Raw genomic sequence first — 18,373 nt, forward strand, 5'->3', positions numbered from 1 at the left:
CGTTCCACATACCTCCACTTTATGTACTTAAGAAAAATGTAATGTGCTGTAACAGTCTGTTAGGTTATTATTTGTTCATAACAGGAGGAATAATTTGTCAGTCATGTGTTTAAAATGTTGCTATAAATAATAATAGTTTGTCATTGACATGAGATTGAAGTGTACAACTTTTTAAATCATTTTCTTTCATCCCAAAATGCAGAAATTGTAGGAATGACTCGTCTAAAAAGGAAATCTATAAACACACATACTGATATAACCTAAATGGAGAATGAGCTTTAATCATGGTTCCACAATTTCAGCCTTCAGTGTACGGTAACCTATGTAATGCACATTGTTACATATTTACATAATACTGTAAAATGAACCCATTCCCCCGATAAGGCTATGCTACTACACTAGAGAAGAAAGCACAACCAAGAGAGGTTTCTAGCTTGTGCTTCACGTTATATGGGTTTGTATTGTATGGATTTATTAAGAGCATCTTCTGTATTCCTGAGAATAGCTGATAAAGCAAACATATAGGGTTGTGAAAGTTGTAAGCATATTCCTGCAAGTGATAATTCATGTGTTAATCATGCACAAACACGGATCACTGCTATTTACCCATGATGTAACATACTCCTGCCACAAAAGTTTCACTGAAAACATTGTTTACTTTATAGCCATACATTACTGAGAATCAAAAAGGGTAACTGGCAATCGACAATGAAGAATAACATGTCAAGCAGGTATGCTTTTCAAAAAGCAATGTCATCAGACGATATGTATCTGACACAAATACATTTTCACTTGTATAATACTTCAGGTGAACAGAAGACTCTTTTTCCAATTGCACCATTGGAATACAGACAAACCCCTTCCCCCTTCATTCTGTGTGCATATTCTCTCAAGTGATTGAATAATCAATAATATGACTTCAATAGATGCATTTAAAAACATTGACAAAAATCTGTACATTTTTGCAAGTCAATATTATGTAAAAAAAAAAAAAAAAGGAGAAAGTATTCATAAATATAGTTATCAGATAATTACAAAGCACTGAAGTGACCAGAAAAAGTGCACAGTTACTTAAATAAACTACAAAAAGAACTTTCAATGCTTAACAAATTGACCATGTTGTTGACCGTCAAAAAACAGAATAATGCACAAGACCTTCTCAGATCACACATGCAGAACGGCTTTATCAAGTGTTCTCTCGGGACAGGTATTAAACCGCCTTTAAAAGGGCTTTGAATGTCAATTTCAGGCATTTCAAATGTTGACGGATCATTTTTGGTCATCCCAAGACCAATGAGAGACTCACAAACAATTATAATCAAAAAACATGACATTTTAAAAAGGCACTACAAAGGCAGATAGTTTTTCCCCTTTAGCTGATCCGAGGGAGCATCTATCACCAAAGCTTGAGAGTATTACTTTATCCAACACATGGGGCTACAAAGCTATGCAGACACAAACAGTATGCCGATAAGGTTTGATCGAGTTGGGCTCTTTCCATGCCACCACGCTGTGCTGAGTGGCAGACATGAGTGACAGGGTAGAGAGGGAACACAGTCTTTCAGTCATCGACCCTGCATAAAGGCCCAAGCCAGGGAAGCTGTTACAGCTTTGGTGCAAAACCAGTCTTGAAATGTACCTACTTGTAATAAGGTATCTCATCCACGGTGCCTATGCGAGATCTTGTCCATTTTGGACAGTATTGTGCCAACAGTTTGTTTCTTAGTGCAACGCGCAGTGCTGTTATTAGATTAACCCTGAATGCCGCCCATTCATGCCCCTGGTCCTTTTGTTTGCTTATATCTATTACAGTATAAAGTTTTTTTTTTGTTTGTTCGCTTTGTTTTTGTTCGTTTCCTGTGCATTTATATGTTGCTTTCGATTCCTTTCCCTCTTCCCCCAGTCAGTTTGGAGGCCTCTCTCACACTTCTAAAAAAAAATCACGGCCGAGCAGCTTCCTTGTGTCATGTGGAAGTGGCTTCCAGGTAGCTCTGGAGTTTACGTACAGTTGACTCGTCCAAGGAGAACAGGTCAAAGTCAAAGGTCGTATTTGTGATGTTGAAATGGCCAGTCTTCTCAATGAGGTTTACAATCTAAAAGACACAAAGTAATGCGGCAATCAAAATCAGCAAACATTCCTGAAAGGTAACAAAAGTGTCATGAGCCAAACATAAATCAGCTGTGTTCCAATGAGAGGCACTTTGGACTACCTAAAATCTTCAATAATTATATCTTTCACATACACTACCATTCAAAAGTTTGGGGCCAGTAAGACTTTTTTTTTTTTAATACTTTTTATTCAGCACGTGTTAAATTGATCTTTAGACTTTTACATTGTTACAAAAGATTTCTATTTCAAATTACTATTTTATTTTATATTATTTTGAACTTTCTCTTCACCAAAGAATCCTGAAAAAATATCATGTTTCCAGCATTGATAATAATAAGAAATGTTTCTTAAAATGCCAAATCTGCATATTAAAATAATAATAATAATTCGTTACATTTATATAGCGCTTTTCTAGGTACTCAAAGCGCTTTACATGGAAGGGGGGAATCTCCTCAACCACCACCAATGAAAATGATTTCTGAAGGATCATGTGACTCTGAAGACTGGCGGAATGATGCTGGAAATTAAGCTTTACCATCACAGGAATAAATTACATTTTATAGTACATTCAAATAGAAGAATTGTCAAAATATTTCACAATATAACAGTTGTACTGTGTTTTTGATCAAATAAATGCATCATTGGTAAGCATAATAGACTTTTGTCAAAAACATGAACGGTAGTGTACGTTAATAATTTCTAACGTGTCCTGAAATAAGGCACTGATCAATCTTCAGTGGAGTTTTGGTATAATGCGTGATGGTGATAGCATTTTTTAGAAAATGCACTCAAATACAGAAATAACTTCTTATAACCTGCTGTAAAATATTCCTCTCTCTCAGAGCCATCAGCCTGCGATGGAGGTCCACAAGCTCCTCTGTATAAGCCTGTAATCAGATCACTCGTTTAAAACTTCCATTGTATTTGTATGTGCAATAAAAATCTGAATTTCAGCCACTGAGGAGTATGATTCAGTTATTTACCCTTCCTACCTTGTCGTATCCCCTCTTGAGCATCTTCTCACGGGTGCAAGAGTCTGGGCTCTTTTTTCCTAACATCTGACAAAGAACACCAATGGTTTCAAATCGAGTTCAAATATAAACCTAACACAAACCAGTCTGAAGGTTCATCGCAATGCAATCTTACCTTGAGGTTTGCTGAGCTAAGTTTGGGTAGAGGTGAGGGGGCTTCCTGGCTGGGAGGTCGGGACTCCTCATTGCCATCACTCTCACTGTCCATGCTTAAACTGAAAAGGGGAAAATCATAATGAACTTGTGAAAGGAATATAAATCGGATTCAATGTGTAACGTGGTTGTGGTAATATTAATGATGTGAATCGTGTGGACAAAATCCTTTTTAGCAAACATTTCAGTTATTCAAACAAGACCAAACTGGATCAAACACAAAGTGCATGGTACAAACCGAGAGTCCTGATTGGGTGGAGTCGTTTTCATGGGCGTCTCAACCTCAGAGCTGCTGTCATCATCAGAGCCTACAGAGCGCATATCCTCTACCATAGAACGGAGCGTCCCTGGAAACAATCATTATTAACGATCATTAATGAGGCGACACACTACTGATCATTAAATTGACAATTCGTGATTAAACTCCAAGTACCTTGGCCTTGCTTCTGTGGTGGCTCAAAGTCAGAATCAGAGCTGGAGCTGGAGCTGGAACTTGATGGACTGGATGGAGCCGATTGCTAAAAAAAAAAAAACATCCTTGAGCTTTATTACATTTGAATACATTCAAATCCCTGTTCTGCTGATGGAAACATACCTCTGATTTGGAAGAGGCTTCATCCTCAGAGTTTGATTCGTCAGAGTCGGGCTGCCTTTTTACTTCCTGCACCTCTGGTTTCATCTTGGGCCAGTGGCCTTTTTCTTTCGGGGGTTTCTTCTCGGGGTACGTGGAGGGTGTTGTTGAGGTAATACGGGGAGAGTTGCTGCTGTAGCCTCCGCTCACAGGCCCCTTCATGCCCTCGGAGCCCATCCTCTTCTGTTTCTTGGTACTTAGCTTTGGAGACTCCGTGGCAGATGAGGGCCGCTTGCTCGGGGTTCGAGTGTCCAGCTGACCCCCTCCGCCTGTCACTGCTCCGCCACCTTTTGGAGACATGCCATCCATCTTGGACTCTCTGACCATAAGTTTGGGCTCTTTGAAGGCTGCTTTTGGTACCGGTTTCCCATCGTCTTTTCCTCTGCCATCCGGGGCTTTCTTTGAAAAAGAGGACGAAGACTGGTCTCGTGAGGACTTGCTGCCCTCGCGGTCGCTCTCTCGGGACGTGGCCTTGCTCTCAGAGTCCTTTCGCGTGCGTTCTTTGTGTTCTTTGGTTGTCTTATGGGCTTTAAGACCTTTGCTGCTCCCACTTCCTCCATCTTTACTTGACTCCTACAAAGAAGGTTTAAAAGACTTTTCTTTAAATGTATACTCAATAACAGCGTGGAAACCACCAGATAAGCACTGTCGTTCCAAACCCATTAGACTTTCGTTCATTTTCAAAACACAACTGAAGATATTTTTAATGAAAGCTGAGATGTTTCAATCTCTCCATTGAAAGTGCACTCCACCAAAATTCTGATGCTTCAAAAAGTTGAATCGAGTGGTTTAATAATCAAATATGGTTAACTAAAGCTCAAATTAGTGCGTGGAAATGTATTTTATGTTTTAAGGTGCAGAATGCAGAATGGAAAGCACCTTCCTTTTTCCTGCTGCGACAAATGCAGCAAAGTGAGGTCTGAAGCGCCATGTCGTGTGTGTGGGAACAGGACAAACTGCGTAGCTCTCTACCTGTGAGATTTTGCAGGTGGGAGCAGGAGTTGCGGATGTGACTCGGAAGAAATATAACTTATTTTTAGCAGGAATCAATAAAAATAAGTTCTCTATCTCGCTTAGACCTCTAACTTGGTGCTTGCGTGACATGTGAGAACAGATACATTGGTTCTCATGCATCAAGCAAGCTCATTTGAGGTTCCGTGTATCATATTTGATGTGCTCTATGTATGTGCACTGATCAATGTTTATATGTGAATAAAAGCCTAAATTAAATCTGTTCATCATAATAAAGCAATCGTGTCTCTACAAAATACTTGAACTGCTCATCATATATCAATCCATTCACATGGATTACATTTACAATCTCTTTATTAACTTTTTTGAAGGGTTACATTTTTGGGTGAATGGAACAGAAATCTTTCAGGTTTCATTAAAAATATCTTTATTTGTGTACTAACGATGAACAAAAGTCTTACGGGCTTGAAATGACATGAGGGTGAGTAATTAATCAACTATCCCTTGAAGCAAAAACTTTCTTTTTTGTCCAAATGTACAAATTATTGCACATTTTTCAAATTAAACCTTAAAGGACAAGTTCGGTATTTTACACTTAAAGCCCTGTTTTCAGATCGTTTCTGATGAAATAGAACGGTTAAGATTGAAATTTGGACACATGCTGCTGGCCCGAGAATTTTCGGTTTCTGTGGTAGCACCCCCCCACCTCCACAATGGCTGCATAGGTGCACTGATATGCTCACACAAAAATCGCTGCAAAAGATGCTTTCCAACAGGTGTTTTACCATTCGTTGTAAAACTGTGGACCTATTTTTCCAAACGCCTCACACCCGTACATTCTTCCGTTGAGAGCTTGAATAATAGACACTCCAGCCCAGTTGGTGGTGATAATGCACCTTTGCCAATTGCAAGCAAACCACTGGCATTTCATTGAATACACAGAAGAAGCAGAAGATCGCTGTCTTAAAAATGTTTGGATAGCGTAGCCTACGATACCGCGACTGCATAAGACTACAGAAAGAATACAAACAACCCCATTTCCATTTCCGGCGGCGGAGTAATACCGTACCTCACAGCACATCCAATACAAGTCAATGGAGTTGGACAAAAACTACGATAAAACCTGTTGGAAAGCATCTTTTGCAGCGATTTTTGTGTGAGCATATCAGTGAACACCCCTGACCACTCGGTGAGTTTCACGTCTTTGTAAACGAAAGTTTAATGCGTTTTAGGAAGGATTGTTCCAGTGCACCTATGCAGCCATTGTGGAGGTGGGGGGGTGCGAAACGATCTGAAAACAGGGCTTTAAGTGTAAAATACCGAACTTGTCCTTTAAGGCTAAGTTTCACAGACAGGGTTTAGATTAAGCCAGGATTAGGCCTTAGTTCAATTAGGGCATTCAAGTAGCTTTTATAAACGTGCCCTAGAAAAGAAACATTACTGGTGTAAATCTTGAGACAAAACAATGGCACTGATTGTAAGATATGAGGTGCAAGTTGCTTTCAGTTAAAACAGCTCAAACATGCATTTTAGTCTAAGACTATCTTAAGCAATTTGTCTGTGAAACCGGGGCGGGGGTAAGACTATCAACCTTAAACACTTTAAATATATTTAGAAAACAATTTAAATCATATTTGAAGTAATTTAATTAACTCTTTGACCAAAGGATGACATTTTTACTAACCTTTACTGCATGAGAGGACTTGATCTTCTTAGGGTCTGAGAAGGCAGAGAGTGGAATAGTCGGCAGCATTGGATAATCTGGACTGGGCCTTGGCATCATCTCCACTCCCTCAGGAACAACTATAGCCTGAGACAAGAATAACACCCCAATGGAAAGAGAGAGAGAGAGAGTCTGTTAAAAAGAGCTGATTATAGAGGTTCAGAAAAAGCAAGAACAAACAACCCCGCTCACCCCACCGGCCTTGACCAGCTTGCGCCGAAACTCGTGTGTGGGGTTGTTAAACGTAAGCTTCTCACAGCGCAGGTGATTGACAGGTGGGTTTCCCTCAAGGTTCAAGAAAAGATCATAATTAAAGCACACCTTTTTAGGCTCCTCCTGTGATTGAAGAGACAAGCATGTTCAGGATTCACAGATAAAAAAAATATATGTTGAGTTGAACGTCAGTATCAAACTCAAACCTCAATCTAGCAGTGTGTGAAACATTTATAGTAAAGTTAAGTCAATATAAAGGTCCTTGGTAGATTACGTTAGAGGAAACGAGAGAAAATTTTAAACTTCCAGAAATAATCCACTACGAATTCTGGAGAAGTAAGTACGGTATACAAAATTATAGCAATATGAAAAGTAATTAAGTCTTACAGTGAAATACAAATTCACATTTTCTTACCATTTATACCTTCTCCAATTTCTCTGTTGCCGTTCAACAGCTTAATGTCAATTCTCTGTTAGCTCCCAGTGCAAACACTGAGTTCACCTACTTGTGTGACCTTTACCTTTACCAAATTGCAAAACTCTTAATCACAACGTTTTTCCAATACAGGCAACAAACTGCTTAAATATAACACATCTAAAAAGACCGAGCACAACAACCTGACAGACTTTTCATGCCTTTTGCCTGAAATACCAGTTAGTCATGTCAAAAGAAACAAAATGCAGATACTGCTGTAGATAAGGGGTGATGTGCTCACCTTGTTTTTGAAATAGACCTCTATGGGCATGAGGAAACCAGCATAGCCAGACTCTTCCACTTTATATGGGGGCTCTTTACAAACTGTGGAAAAAAAAGAAAAATACTTAGTTAATGTTTAGCTATACATTTTTCAATCTACACTGAAACAGAAATATGAAACCAGAATCACTGGTCTATCTACATGTACATACTACGTGCTACAATAAGGTCAAGGGTGCTTTTCTTTGCCACTACTCACACCATGGAATTGCACACAAAAAAAATAACCATTTTTTCCGAACAGGTTTCTGAAACACTCCTAAAATCAGGTAGCCACACCCCAAAATCACGCCATTGGTTGAGCCAGAGGTTGACATATCACACCACTCATACAAACAGGAAGATATTTTTAAAACATGCCAGAGAAAGTATTAACACTTTTTGAGAATGTAACATCAAAAAAGGACACACTTCACCTTTAAATACAACCCCTCACCCAATCACCACACTTAAAGGACGTACATCCGTTTTTTTTTTTACTTTGTACAAATAAACAAATCACAGATATGACACAAATCAATTTGGTTAATAGCTGAACAATCTGGCTTTGTAAAACATACAAGAAACAAATTATATTTGCCATATAGTTTACCAGAACAAGCAGAGAAAAAAAAAAAAAAAAAGAATCACACAATGTTGAAGAAAAAATGATAGAATCACCTTGCAATTTGCATTTCTAAAGCAAATACCGGTTACACTTTTTTAAGATGTCCGTGTTACAGTGTAACTGTACATTTAAGTACTGAGTAATATTAATAAACAACATGCACTTACTATATAATTAGGTTTATGGATTGGTTTAGTTGCATGAAATTATGCATCATATTTACTGTTGTTGTTATTACAGTAATTACATTTACATGTAACATAGGTAATAAGGACACTACAATGAAGTGTTACCCAAATACCTATTGACAAGCAGTTAAAAAGAGTGCTGTCAAGTCACATTTATATAGCGCCTTATACGATACATATTGTCGAAGCAGCTTCACAGTAATAAACAGGAAATTCATAAATTCAAATTCATAAACAATTTCAATTTCAGCTGTAAAGTAGCTCTACAGAAGAGAGTAGTGTCATTATTCAGCTCAGTCAGCACCATCTCGCCAGCTTCGGTCACTAAACAACAGAGGTAATTGCTATATACCTGAGATCGGTCGCATTCACGCTTACACAATCAAAGATACTTTGGTATAGCCCCCGTGAATGCATACACTTGAAATTAAAGTAACGTTTACTTCAGTAGAGATATGGCCACTACTACAGATATAAGTCAACCAACTTTACTTGTCTTATAATAGCTTTGTATTGGCCATGCCGTGGTTTACCACGTACACTTATCTAAAGTAACATTAAATTAAAACAGAAGTAAGACACACCCAGATTTAGGTTGGTCAAGCAGCACTTTTGCTGCCCTAAACGGAAATTCACTTCTTGTTTTTGCAAAACACGTACACTTGAATTAGTGCCGAATATTAGTCGTCGCTAATCTGACGCAAAACTTGCGGTAACATACGAATCTGTTTAATCTACTTGGGAAAACTATTTCAGAGTCAGTCGGAATACAATCAAATGTAACAATTTATTATGTCAGGTAAATGTATCATGCCAATGAACCTGACATTAGAAAGTACATGATGCTGAGAGTCTTGGCCACTTAGTCCAGCCATTTTAAGTCAAAATGGGGGTCAACCTTGAAGAAATTGCAACAGAAGCAAACTCAACTGATTTTTGTATCCTCAATATGTCCTGAGTAAAGGAAAAAGAATCCGAAGAATCCCATTAGGGGAAAGTTTCGAAAAAGACCAAATATAGCCTATTCATACGCCTATTCATTCTTTTTCTTACGTGAATAGGGTAAAAAATGTAACCTTTAGATATCACCATGAAAATTACTGAGTTGATTACTTACATCAAGACAAACAAAAAATGTATTACAAGTTTTTTTTTAATTGTTTGTTAACATGGACAAATGGTGCATAATCTAATTATGTGCTAATTTGCATAAATACCACAACAGATCTAAACACTGGATATAGCCAGGTGAAAATGTCTTGTTGAAGATTCTTGTTGACACATAACAGTAAAATACTTAATGTTAAGGTCTGAATGGAACCCAGAAACAGTCCTACAGACCCAGCCCCAAACCCAATCTCTTAAAAATGAATAAAGGCTGGTTTCTAAAGTACTTCTTCCTGTCTCTATGTATTAATGCTCATTTTCGAAACTTTCCCCTAATGGGATTCTTCTGGGCTTTTTTCCCCCTTACTCAGGACATATTGAGGATACAAAATCAGTTGAGTTTGCTTCTGTTGCAATTTGTTCAACCTTTTTTCATAAAATGACTGGACTAACTCTCAGCATCACAGGCTAATTTGAGCTACAAATCGCCACGAACCTTCTTCAGCATCTCCCTAAATACTGAGACCAAGGCAGAAACCTCTTTTCAAATGTAAACATGAGTTCACCGTGGGAATATGCATTAATCACCGTCCCAGACTTACTGGGGACAGCAGTTGATTTACATGGGGGCACACCCACAGCAGTTAACAAGATATCTCTAAACTCTTAAATACCTTACTTCTTTGGGAATGAGACCGTTGTACCAGTCACACTGAGACATTTCAAATGATACCAAACATGTGTAATACTTTATGATAATTATTCCATATAGATTCTTGGGAGAATTTTGGTGATCTCAGCATGAGAGAGAAGGAATAGGGGAAGAGGGAAAGAGATGTAGATTAGGATGATTCTGAGGTGAGACTTGCGTCTCGAATGGTGCACAAGAGTGAGTTCAAATGTTAATTTCCTTTGTTCTTTCAGAGTTGCCCTCTCTTCCAGTTTTTCCAGTCTTACAGTTGGACATGGCACAAGAGTTGTCAACTGAAACAATGGAAAGAAGGAAATCCAACACAGAATGTAGCAAAAGAAGTGTGGTGATTGCGTAATTTTTGCCAGGGTTGGTCATGTTTCAATACTAGTTAATATAGTTGCTATACAATTACTTTCGCATTATACTAGATCTTAGGACTTCACATGCTGTAACTACACAAAGTATTTAACACAACAGAATATGGGTGTAAACACCAGCCGTTTCCTTAATCCTGATTGAAAGGGACCTTTAACCTACATCACTGTGAGTATAAAGTTACAGGGTTATAAAGTAGACTCAAAATATAACCTGCCTCTTTTGGGTTTTGGGAAGCTTTCGTGAAGGCGGAAGACAACTCTCTCCACAAAGTGCTGGATGTCACATGCCTCTGGGCCCCGAACAAACACCATCCAGTCATGTGTGAAGCCCTCGTTAGTGACTTTCTTCCTTAACTGGGCTCTGTGTCCCAGCTCCAGTTTCACCTGCACGGTGCACTGTGGAAAAATAAGAGGAAAAAAAACAGTCATCCACCAGAAGACTAAACGCCATTTTCTATTCTGAACAAGGGTGCACAACAACAATAAGCACTGCTGAATTGCAATATTTAAGCAGTGAGTGACATTTACACCTGAGTGAGACTGAGGGTGTGTTCAAACTTGTTGTTCGGTCCACTTGGTTTGTTTGGTCCAGACCAAAAAAAACTAAACATTTAGTCCTGGTCCGCTTAGTGTTCATATTGGCATTTTTATCAACGAACCTAAAGTCATAGGGATACATTCACAACCTGATTGGTCTGCTTTAATGATGTATTGCATATTTTGAGACAGAACTCACCGAACATCCAAAACAATGCTGTGTGCTGGGCTAAATGCGCTCGTTGTACTGTGTGTAGCCTGCATATGATGTGAAGAGCTTATAAAATGTGTAAAGGAGTCAAAACAGAATCAGGAATCCCTTTGTCACACACACAAATGAAGATTTTTATTGTGGTCCAGACCAAACGAACCAAACTACAAGTGTGAACACACCTTAAGACCCATCTTTTCACTGTTTTCAGAGGTCTCGGCCCGCTTGTTTGTTGCGCACCAGGGTTTGGATGGCAGCATTCACACTTATTCAATTGAACCGCACTAACAGAGCAATTGCACCAGTGTTCCGTTTTAATCGAGCCAAACATGCCAAGTGTGAACACCTTAAAAAAGACGAAAAGGAGCTCTTGGTCTACTTCTCAACAACACTGTCAGATCTAGGCCTACACTTCATAACTGTGAGAAATCAACCTGCTTTCTCTCTCTGACAGCTGCAGATGGAAACTCACAGTTCTGTGATATTCTTCACACGCATGATGGTTTATTGTTTACAGCTTTTCTTGGTACGGAAACAAAATGAATGTTAGACTTGAATGCTTTAGCTCAGTGGTTAATAAATTCCTTGCCAAATGCCAATGGTGAATGAGTTTGCATCCTATCATGCCTAAAGCATTTTTTTTCCAGTTATTGCAGAATACAAAACTACACAAGCAGTGCATGTCACAAATAATTTGGTAAAAAAGTTCAAGACAAAGGTTGGCTTTAGGCTGGTTTGAAAGGGCCTGGCCAGAAAGTTTGAAGACATTTTAAAAGCTTGACATTTTAAGGTTTTTAAGACCGAAGCAGCTTTAGATAGACATACAGACAGACAGACAGACAGACAGACAGACAAACAGATAGATAGATAGATAGATAGATAGATAGATAGATAGATAGATAGATAGATTTAGAGTCAGACAGAAAGAACTATGTAAAGATGGTCAATCAAAATCCCATAGTATATTAATATAATGTAACACATATAATATATGGAATATATACTTGGTTATTTTAATTATTTAAAAATAACACTTTAAAACTAACCCTTATGCCAATATAATGTGAAATGTAATTAACAATTTAAATTGGATTCAAATGGACGGCTACAGTGTACAGCAAATGATTAGCGAAATCAAACCAATTAGAGCACTGGAATTTTGCATATCTAATGAGCTGTCAAGTCTTGCATTTAGCGTACTCAAGAAACTTCTGAAATATCTGTTTTATATATATTGAATAACGTCAGATGCTGTTGAATTAATTAAGTGTAATTATTTGTAATTGAATGGAAGAATTTTCTCATGATGACTGTCTCAATACCTAGTGAGCCCCCCTGCTAGACAGGTTTGGCCATGGGAGCGTTCGAACGTTCGCGCGCGCCTATGACGCCCACGAATGCTGTCTATGTAGGCAGCTCACTAGGTTTTGAGACAGTCTCCGGACTAGCCGGACAGCTAGTGAGTGTTGGAACTCAAGAATCCATCTGTCCTATAAGCCAAATGCTGAGGTTTATAAAAAGACAGATTGGTTTCTGTAAGCACATTTTCGTCACGACTTAAATTTACACAAAACACTGATGTAATTTCGCGGGTTTCCTGCTTTAAGCCTCGTACGAGTGACTAGCTGGCTAAGTTAGCATCCTGACCATCTTCAGAAAAACGTTGGCCTCGCTTCTTTCACTACAAATACATTAATGATAAAAGCATGCGTATTTCTCTCTAATGGCTGTCTGGCAGTGTCAGTAAAGTCGTATTACCATGTTCTCCATTGTTGCCTATGTTCCGGAGGTTTAGTTTATTTACAAAAGCGTTGAAGTAGATTGAATGTGCATCCTCGCTCTTACACATCTGATGGAGTGTGTGAAGGGAGAAACTAAACAGTTTGAACCAATGGCCGCGACACTGACAGTTTTTAAAATAAAAGTAGAATGGCTTTTATCTACCTGTGTTTCTCATCCACATCTTCCATCTACTTTAATTATTTGCTTACACACCATGCATATAAAGTTACTCCACCCTTTACTGTAAAATGTACGGAAAGGTTTTCATTAACTTTCTTTCGTGAAGTTCAGAAAGTATTTTAAAAAGACATTTAATTACACTACATAAGTGAAATTATACAATTTATAAACCGAATATTAAATACTTAAAGCAACAAATTCCACCACAGAAAATCATGTAAGGTATTAAAATGAGATAAACTCGCATCACACTTTTCAAAATTTTCCTAACAGGTTTTATTTGCAGGTAGTAAACACTTCAGAAACAACTGTTTTTAATTCTCACACAACAAGAAGTGGCCGAGATTTCTTTTTATAAACATGAATACTGTTCTGGACACTGTATGGATACAACCTCCAGCAAATAGATGTTAAAAAAATGTAGGTGACATAATAGTACAACATTACTCAGGTTATTGCATAAAACATGCAGAACTTGGTGCCAATTGTTATTATGACATATCCAGACTAATAGAGATTCTTGAAGTCCACACCAACAGTCAAATGAAAACATTGAGTTGCATATATAAAAAGCTATAACAAAAGTTATTTGTCAATCATCAGGTTTCGTGTCTCATTTCATGCTAGAGTTGTGTATAAGTTGAGTTCTCAGTGTGCAGTGAAGTCTTAGCCAGTAAAGAAGCAGTGCCAATCTCTGTATCTGTAAAATGCACAGAAGGTTCAGTCTGGTGAGATGATGTCACTATATTGTGTAATTATTTTCAAAAGACTAAATGCCGGAATACACTACACTACTTAAAATCTGAACAGATTTTAAAACACCACGCATCATTACCAGACTTTCAAGTCGCTCCGAACACAACAAACTTCTAAAACATCCTCCTGTTTGATATCATCCGACTGTCACTGGATGCAATCAGAGTGGAGCTAAATAAAAAATAATGTGCCCAATATGCACTTCATGACTTTCTGTGAAATCTGTCAACTCTGACTGCGTAAAATCTGCAGGCTGGCTGACTCTGGGCGTCTAGGGTCAACTTGTCCAGACTGCAAATCGGGGCAAAACAATCTGTGCAAAAGTCGTGTAGTGTTTTCCAGCCTTAACCCAATGAATTGCACTCATTATAAGGTTTATAATTACACAGTGAAGTAGGGAATCATACCAGGATCACCGTTCACTTTGCCCCCCGGGTTCTTGTGCTGGCCCTCAATGTGAGCAGTCATCTCCCCCCGGTCTGGGGTGCAGTGGCCACACTGTAGGCAGCTGTATCGCCCTCTTGTGTGTTCCCACAGGATGCGGCAGTTGAAGGATTGACCTGACAGATTTAATTAATGAGTCATTAAAATCAAAACCAACTCAAAGATCATCATATTCATGGTTATACATTCATTGAGAATGTTTGTAGACAGAAACAGAAAACCTTCACCAGTAAAAGTAGCAGATAATTGTATGATTGAGTTGAGCTGGAAAAAGAACCCCAATGATCACTGGCATCAGCTCATATCAAAAGCAATATTATTCACACAATCAAAATCATTAAACCCAGTTTAGACAGATGAACATGGGCACAAAGGTGTTGGGATTAGCAAGTGCTCTCAACATCTCCACACATGATCAACTATTATGACACAGCACCATCTCTTGCCAGAAATGACCACCTGATTTTTGCAAAATACAAATGGGAAGGGGGAAAAGTGAAGTAAAGGAACACCGGCCCTAAAAGCAGACTCTGTGATGTCTCATTACATGTTAGTGAAGCCCGTGGACATATGCATTTAGGATCGGATGGGAGTGGACTGAGTCGTGCAGCTAGATGGCACACCCAGGGAAACACTAAAACCGGTTAAAGCAGGGGAAGGGGAGGAGAACTAGCATCTAAAGTATCATTTGAGGGAAGATCTGATTGTTCCCTCAAGCAATGTGTGTGTGGATTCTCTGTGCCTCACCTGGACTTCATCTCTACTTAAACTCTGACTGCTTGGAGAGTTCCATCTGTGCAAAAGGGGCCCGGGCGGTTCTGGCAGGACAGTGCAACATGACAAAACACAGTTCACTTAAAGTGGCCATGGCCAAGGCTTAGGCATTTCCCCCACAAGTGACTTACAAATTCCCTTTCAAAAGGACTCACACCTGTTGATAAGCAGGTGAGATCAGTTGAGCAAACTGCAAAATACACAGGTGAACAGGGTCTAAAATGTAGGATGATTTAAGGAACACTGGGTCTCATTCACTAATAATTGCATGGATTATTCATACTTATGCACACAAGAGCACTTCTCATGGAAAATGTTCACCAATTTTACAACACGTGCACACGGAATTGTTGTTAACCTCATTCTAATGTTAATGAAAATGGAATATTCTAAATAAGCGAATGCGTGCCAAAAGTTAGTAATTTGCATAAAACACACCCAAACCATCTTTTCCTTTACAGCACATATATACACATAACATTTGTGAGATGAAATATCTAAAATTTCATCTTAACACATTGTGTATATATGTACATAATATATATGTGCGATTTGTGGTTCTTACACTTTTTTTTAATACATTTTGGGATTTTTTAAATAAAAGTTATTGATGAATTCAGGTCTTCCTGCACAAATTTGTGCATACGCATGGTTAGTGAATAAGACCCATTGTGACCAATGACACTTGCTTTCAGTCGGCTTTCCTCACTCACAGAGGAAAGCTTTATGAGATCCATTCACCTTGGTTCTTCCTCCAGACTGCGTTTGATCCTGGCGATGACGGCAGGGGCGGTGAAGAGGGCAGACTGGGAGGACCAGACCTGGGAGACCTCTGCTGCTGTAGGCCCGGATCTGGCAGGAAGACTGGGTTAACAGGAGACAGAGTGGGTGGAAAAGGGCTGTAGGGGGATTCTGGTTTGCACGGAAGATTTTGGTTTGAGGCGAGATTTAGAGTGGCAAGGAGCAAAGTTGCAGGGCCTGCAGTGATTGGGTTAGTGAAAGCACTGTTTTCTGGCATGTTTGCCAGTGTTGAATGTGTTGCCAAAGTGGGCATAGATGGCATAGACTCCATCTCCTCAGGCACATTTTGGGATAAGAGGGGTCCAGATGGTTCCATGTCACCAGAAGTGAGAGGAACATTGGCGGGCTCTGCGTCAGGTGCCATTCCAGTCTCTATCTTTACTGCAGCCTTGTTCTTAGCAACCTTGGCACAGGTCTGCAGGTGTTTGAGGAGAGTGCGATAAGAACGCAGTTTGGCCCTGCAGCTCTCGCACCTAAAGGACACAGACATAATGATAATGAGGAAGCATAAAGCTGAAACATAATATTAAAAATAAGTAAATCAATACTAAAAGAAAAAACATCAAATCACCCAAAAAAAATACGCAAAAAAATTAAAATAAATTGTAAATTGGTTGCTGTTGGCATCAATGGTAAATTGCTAAATGAGCTAGTTGTTTTATTTGATACTAAAACAATGTCAAGAAAGAGTGAAATGTTTGTTTGCTTGTTTTTAATGCCATGACGGATTATTTGGCTATTTTCATGGCGACAATCATACATGTGCTATTAAAATTTATAAATAAGATATTAAAAATATTCAAAATATTCATATTCAACTTGTTTCTCCTAAATATTTTACCTTGATAAAAACCTTTTGAAAAGTATCAACAAAGTAAAAAACTAAATTCTCTGAAGAGTGGAAATATTAAAAACAATATATAAATTAATATATCTTTAGTTTACAAATAAAGAAAGGAAGCCTAAATGCAAACCGGAACTCACAGGAAAAAATAATTTGGCTTGTAATGGTGTCTCATATGTTCCATGAGCTGCTGCATGTTGTTGAATGAACCATCGCATCCTATATGAGAGCACAGGAAAGCTTTCCCTACAGAATAAAGGAGAGAGCATTAGACACCAAATTGCTGATGTGACACTTTTTATGACTATAAATGAACTGATTAAATTATAACAAACAGCATTTCATCCATCAAGTGCACTAATAAAAAAGTCACAGGCACGTTGATGTTATACCTGGAAGAGACTGGGCAGTGTTCTTTTGATGGTCCTGAAGATGACTATTCAGTGCTTCTGGACTGTTGTAGGTCCTCTTGCACCCAAAAAACGAGCAGGACATTTGACAGCCTGGGGGAACATTGAGTGCTCCTTAAACTGGGCTATACAATGCATGAACATTGACACAGCAAATTAAAGCATAGTACTAATATTGACATACCTTCCATGGTGATTTCTTAGATTTGAGGTAGTGGGATCGGTCCTTCAGACTAGATAAATGAGATCAAATATGATACAGAACATTAATGTTCATGCACACTTTCAGTGAACTGCACGTAGTAAGTTCTAACGTGGGTGTGCACGTCATAACAACAAAGAGTAGACTTAGAGTAATTAGTAGACTGCATGCATTTTATCAATAACAGTGTTTAAGCAATCAATTGGCGTTACTGACAAAACTAATATAACATCTCATTAACGTAAACAATCAGGGACGTGCGCGGACAGCCAGCGGTCGCACGAGCTAGCAGACAACAACAACAACAACAAAACATCCCATTTTCTGCTTGGAATAAATGTATGCATGTGCAATTATTTATAGTGCACATTGATCATGACACTTACTATTAATGGATTTAGTGAGGTTTTCAAAGCTTCTTTTAAAAAATAGACGTTAATTCAAATGAAATCGATTATTACCTAGCTAGATCGCATTTCCAGCCTGGCTACGTGCGATACGTTCACTTCTAAATATCGCGAGAACATAAGTTCCCGTTCCAGTTCGTGTTGTTGACTGATGTGATGACAGACAAGATGATTACTTTTTTTTAACTTCCTTTTTATTTTTGTAGCAGATTTTAGTTTTAGTTCATTCGTTATCCACGACATAACGATTCATAAAATGACTTACAGCAATAATTAATTATTATTATTTTTTTTTAATCCTAATCAGTCTGCAACGTTGTCGATACGTGTCGATAGAATAAATGCGCCATATGCTAGTGGGAGTGTAATATTGGGGGTATTTTCTATATAATTTGTGCAGCTCTTGGTTCTTCTGTAATATCTAGGCTAGCCTACTTGTTTCTCTAAAATACTCATTGACTT

General features: G+C 38.5%; 2 protein-coding genes across 8 annotated transcripts; both read right to left on the reverse strand.

Moving 5' to 3' along the window:
- Positions 1–258: 258 nt before the first annotated feature.
- mllt1b (MLLT1 super elongation complex subunit b) lies at positions 259–13,198 on the reverse strand. 4 transcript variants are annotated; one of them, XM_084410962.1, is made up of 12 exons: positions 13,070–13,198; positions 10,779–10,959; positions 7,550–7,632; positions 6,813–6,956; positions 6,582–6,707; positions 3,890–4,498; positions 3,728–3,812; positions 3,533–3,641; positions 3,257–3,356; positions 3,103–3,168; positions 2,926–2,997; positions 259–2,093 (listed from the first exon to the last, which is right to left on the reverse strand). In XM_084410962.1, the coding sequence occupies exons 1-12, from the start codon at positions 13,079–13,081 to the stop codon at positions 1,965–1,967; spliced, it is 1,716 nt and encodes a 571-aa protein (XP_084267088.1). In that variant the 5' UTR covers positions 13,082–13,198; the 3' UTR covers positions 259–1,964. The 4 variants fall into 4 exon arrangements, with proteins under 4 accessions (XP_084267088.1, XP_084267087.1, XP_084267090.1 ...); XM_084410961.1 differs by having other exon boundaries at positions 3,094–3,168; positions 13,070–13,193; XM_084410964.1 differs by lacking the exons at positions 7,550–7,632; positions 10,779–10,959; positions 13,070–13,198 and adding an exon at positions 7,249–7,429.
- A 324-nt stretch (positions 13,199–13,522) lies between these two features.
- On the reverse strand, positions 13,523–18,039 carry znf414 (zinc finger protein 414). Of its 4 annotated transcripts, none has more exons than XR_014627603.1 (8): positions 17,891–18,039; positions 17,487–17,535; positions 17,285–17,395; positions 17,033–17,138; positions 15,989–16,521; positions 15,221–15,291; positions 14,437–14,589; positions 13,523–13,973 (listed from the first exon to the last, which is right to left on the reverse strand). XR_014627603.1 is itself a non-coding variant. In XM_084410966.1 (7 exons), the coding sequence occupies exons 2-7, from the start codon at positions 17,491–17,493 to the stop codon at positions 13,897–13,899; spliced, it is 987 nt and encodes a 328-aa protein (XP_084267092.1). In that variant the 5' UTR covers positions 17,494–17,535; positions 17,891–18,039; the 3' UTR covers positions 13,524–13,896. The 4 variants fall into 4 exon arrangements, 2 of the variants coding, with proteins under 2 accessions (XP_084267092.1, XP_084267093.1); XR_014627604.1 differs by having other exon boundaries at positions 13,530–13,973; positions 17,966–18,031; XM_084410966.1 differs by lacking the exon at positions 15,221–15,291 and having other exon boundaries at positions 13,524–13,973.
- Between the last annotated feature and the right edge of the window lie 334 nt (positions 18,040–18,373).

The sequence above is a fragment of the Rutilus rutilus genome (assembly GCF_951802725.1).
Source record: "Rutilus rutilus genome assembly, chromosome: 6".
NCBI classification, from domain to species: Eukaryota; Metazoa; Chordata; class Actinopteri; order Cypriniformes; family Leuciscidae; genus Rutilus; species Rutilus rutilus.

What these genes read in the sequence shown, in the direction of transcription:
- znf414 (XM_084410966.1), bottom strand. An exon ending in CACTGCCCAGTCTCTTCCAG is followed by an intron (nt 17,139 to 17,284) that starts GTATAACATCAA and finishes TTTATTCTGTAG; the next exon opens with GGAAAGCTTTCCTGTGCTCT. An exon ending in AGTCTGGAGGAAGAACCAAG is followed by an intron (nt 14,590 to 15,988) that starts GTGAATGGATCT and finishes TAAATCTGTCAG; the next exon opens with GTCAATCCTTCAACTGCCGC.
- mllt1b (XM_084410961.1), bottom strand. An exon ending in AGTCCTCTCATGCAGTAAAG is followed by an intron (nt 4,499 to 6,581) that starts GTTAGTAAAAAT and finishes CCTTCTTTGTAG; the next exon opens with GAGTCAAGTAAAGATGGAGG. An exon ending in ACCACAGAAGCAAGGCCAAG is followed by an intron (nt 3,642 to 3,727) that starts GTACTTGGAGTT and finishes GATTGTTTCCAG; the next exon opens with GGACGCTCCGTTCTATGGTA.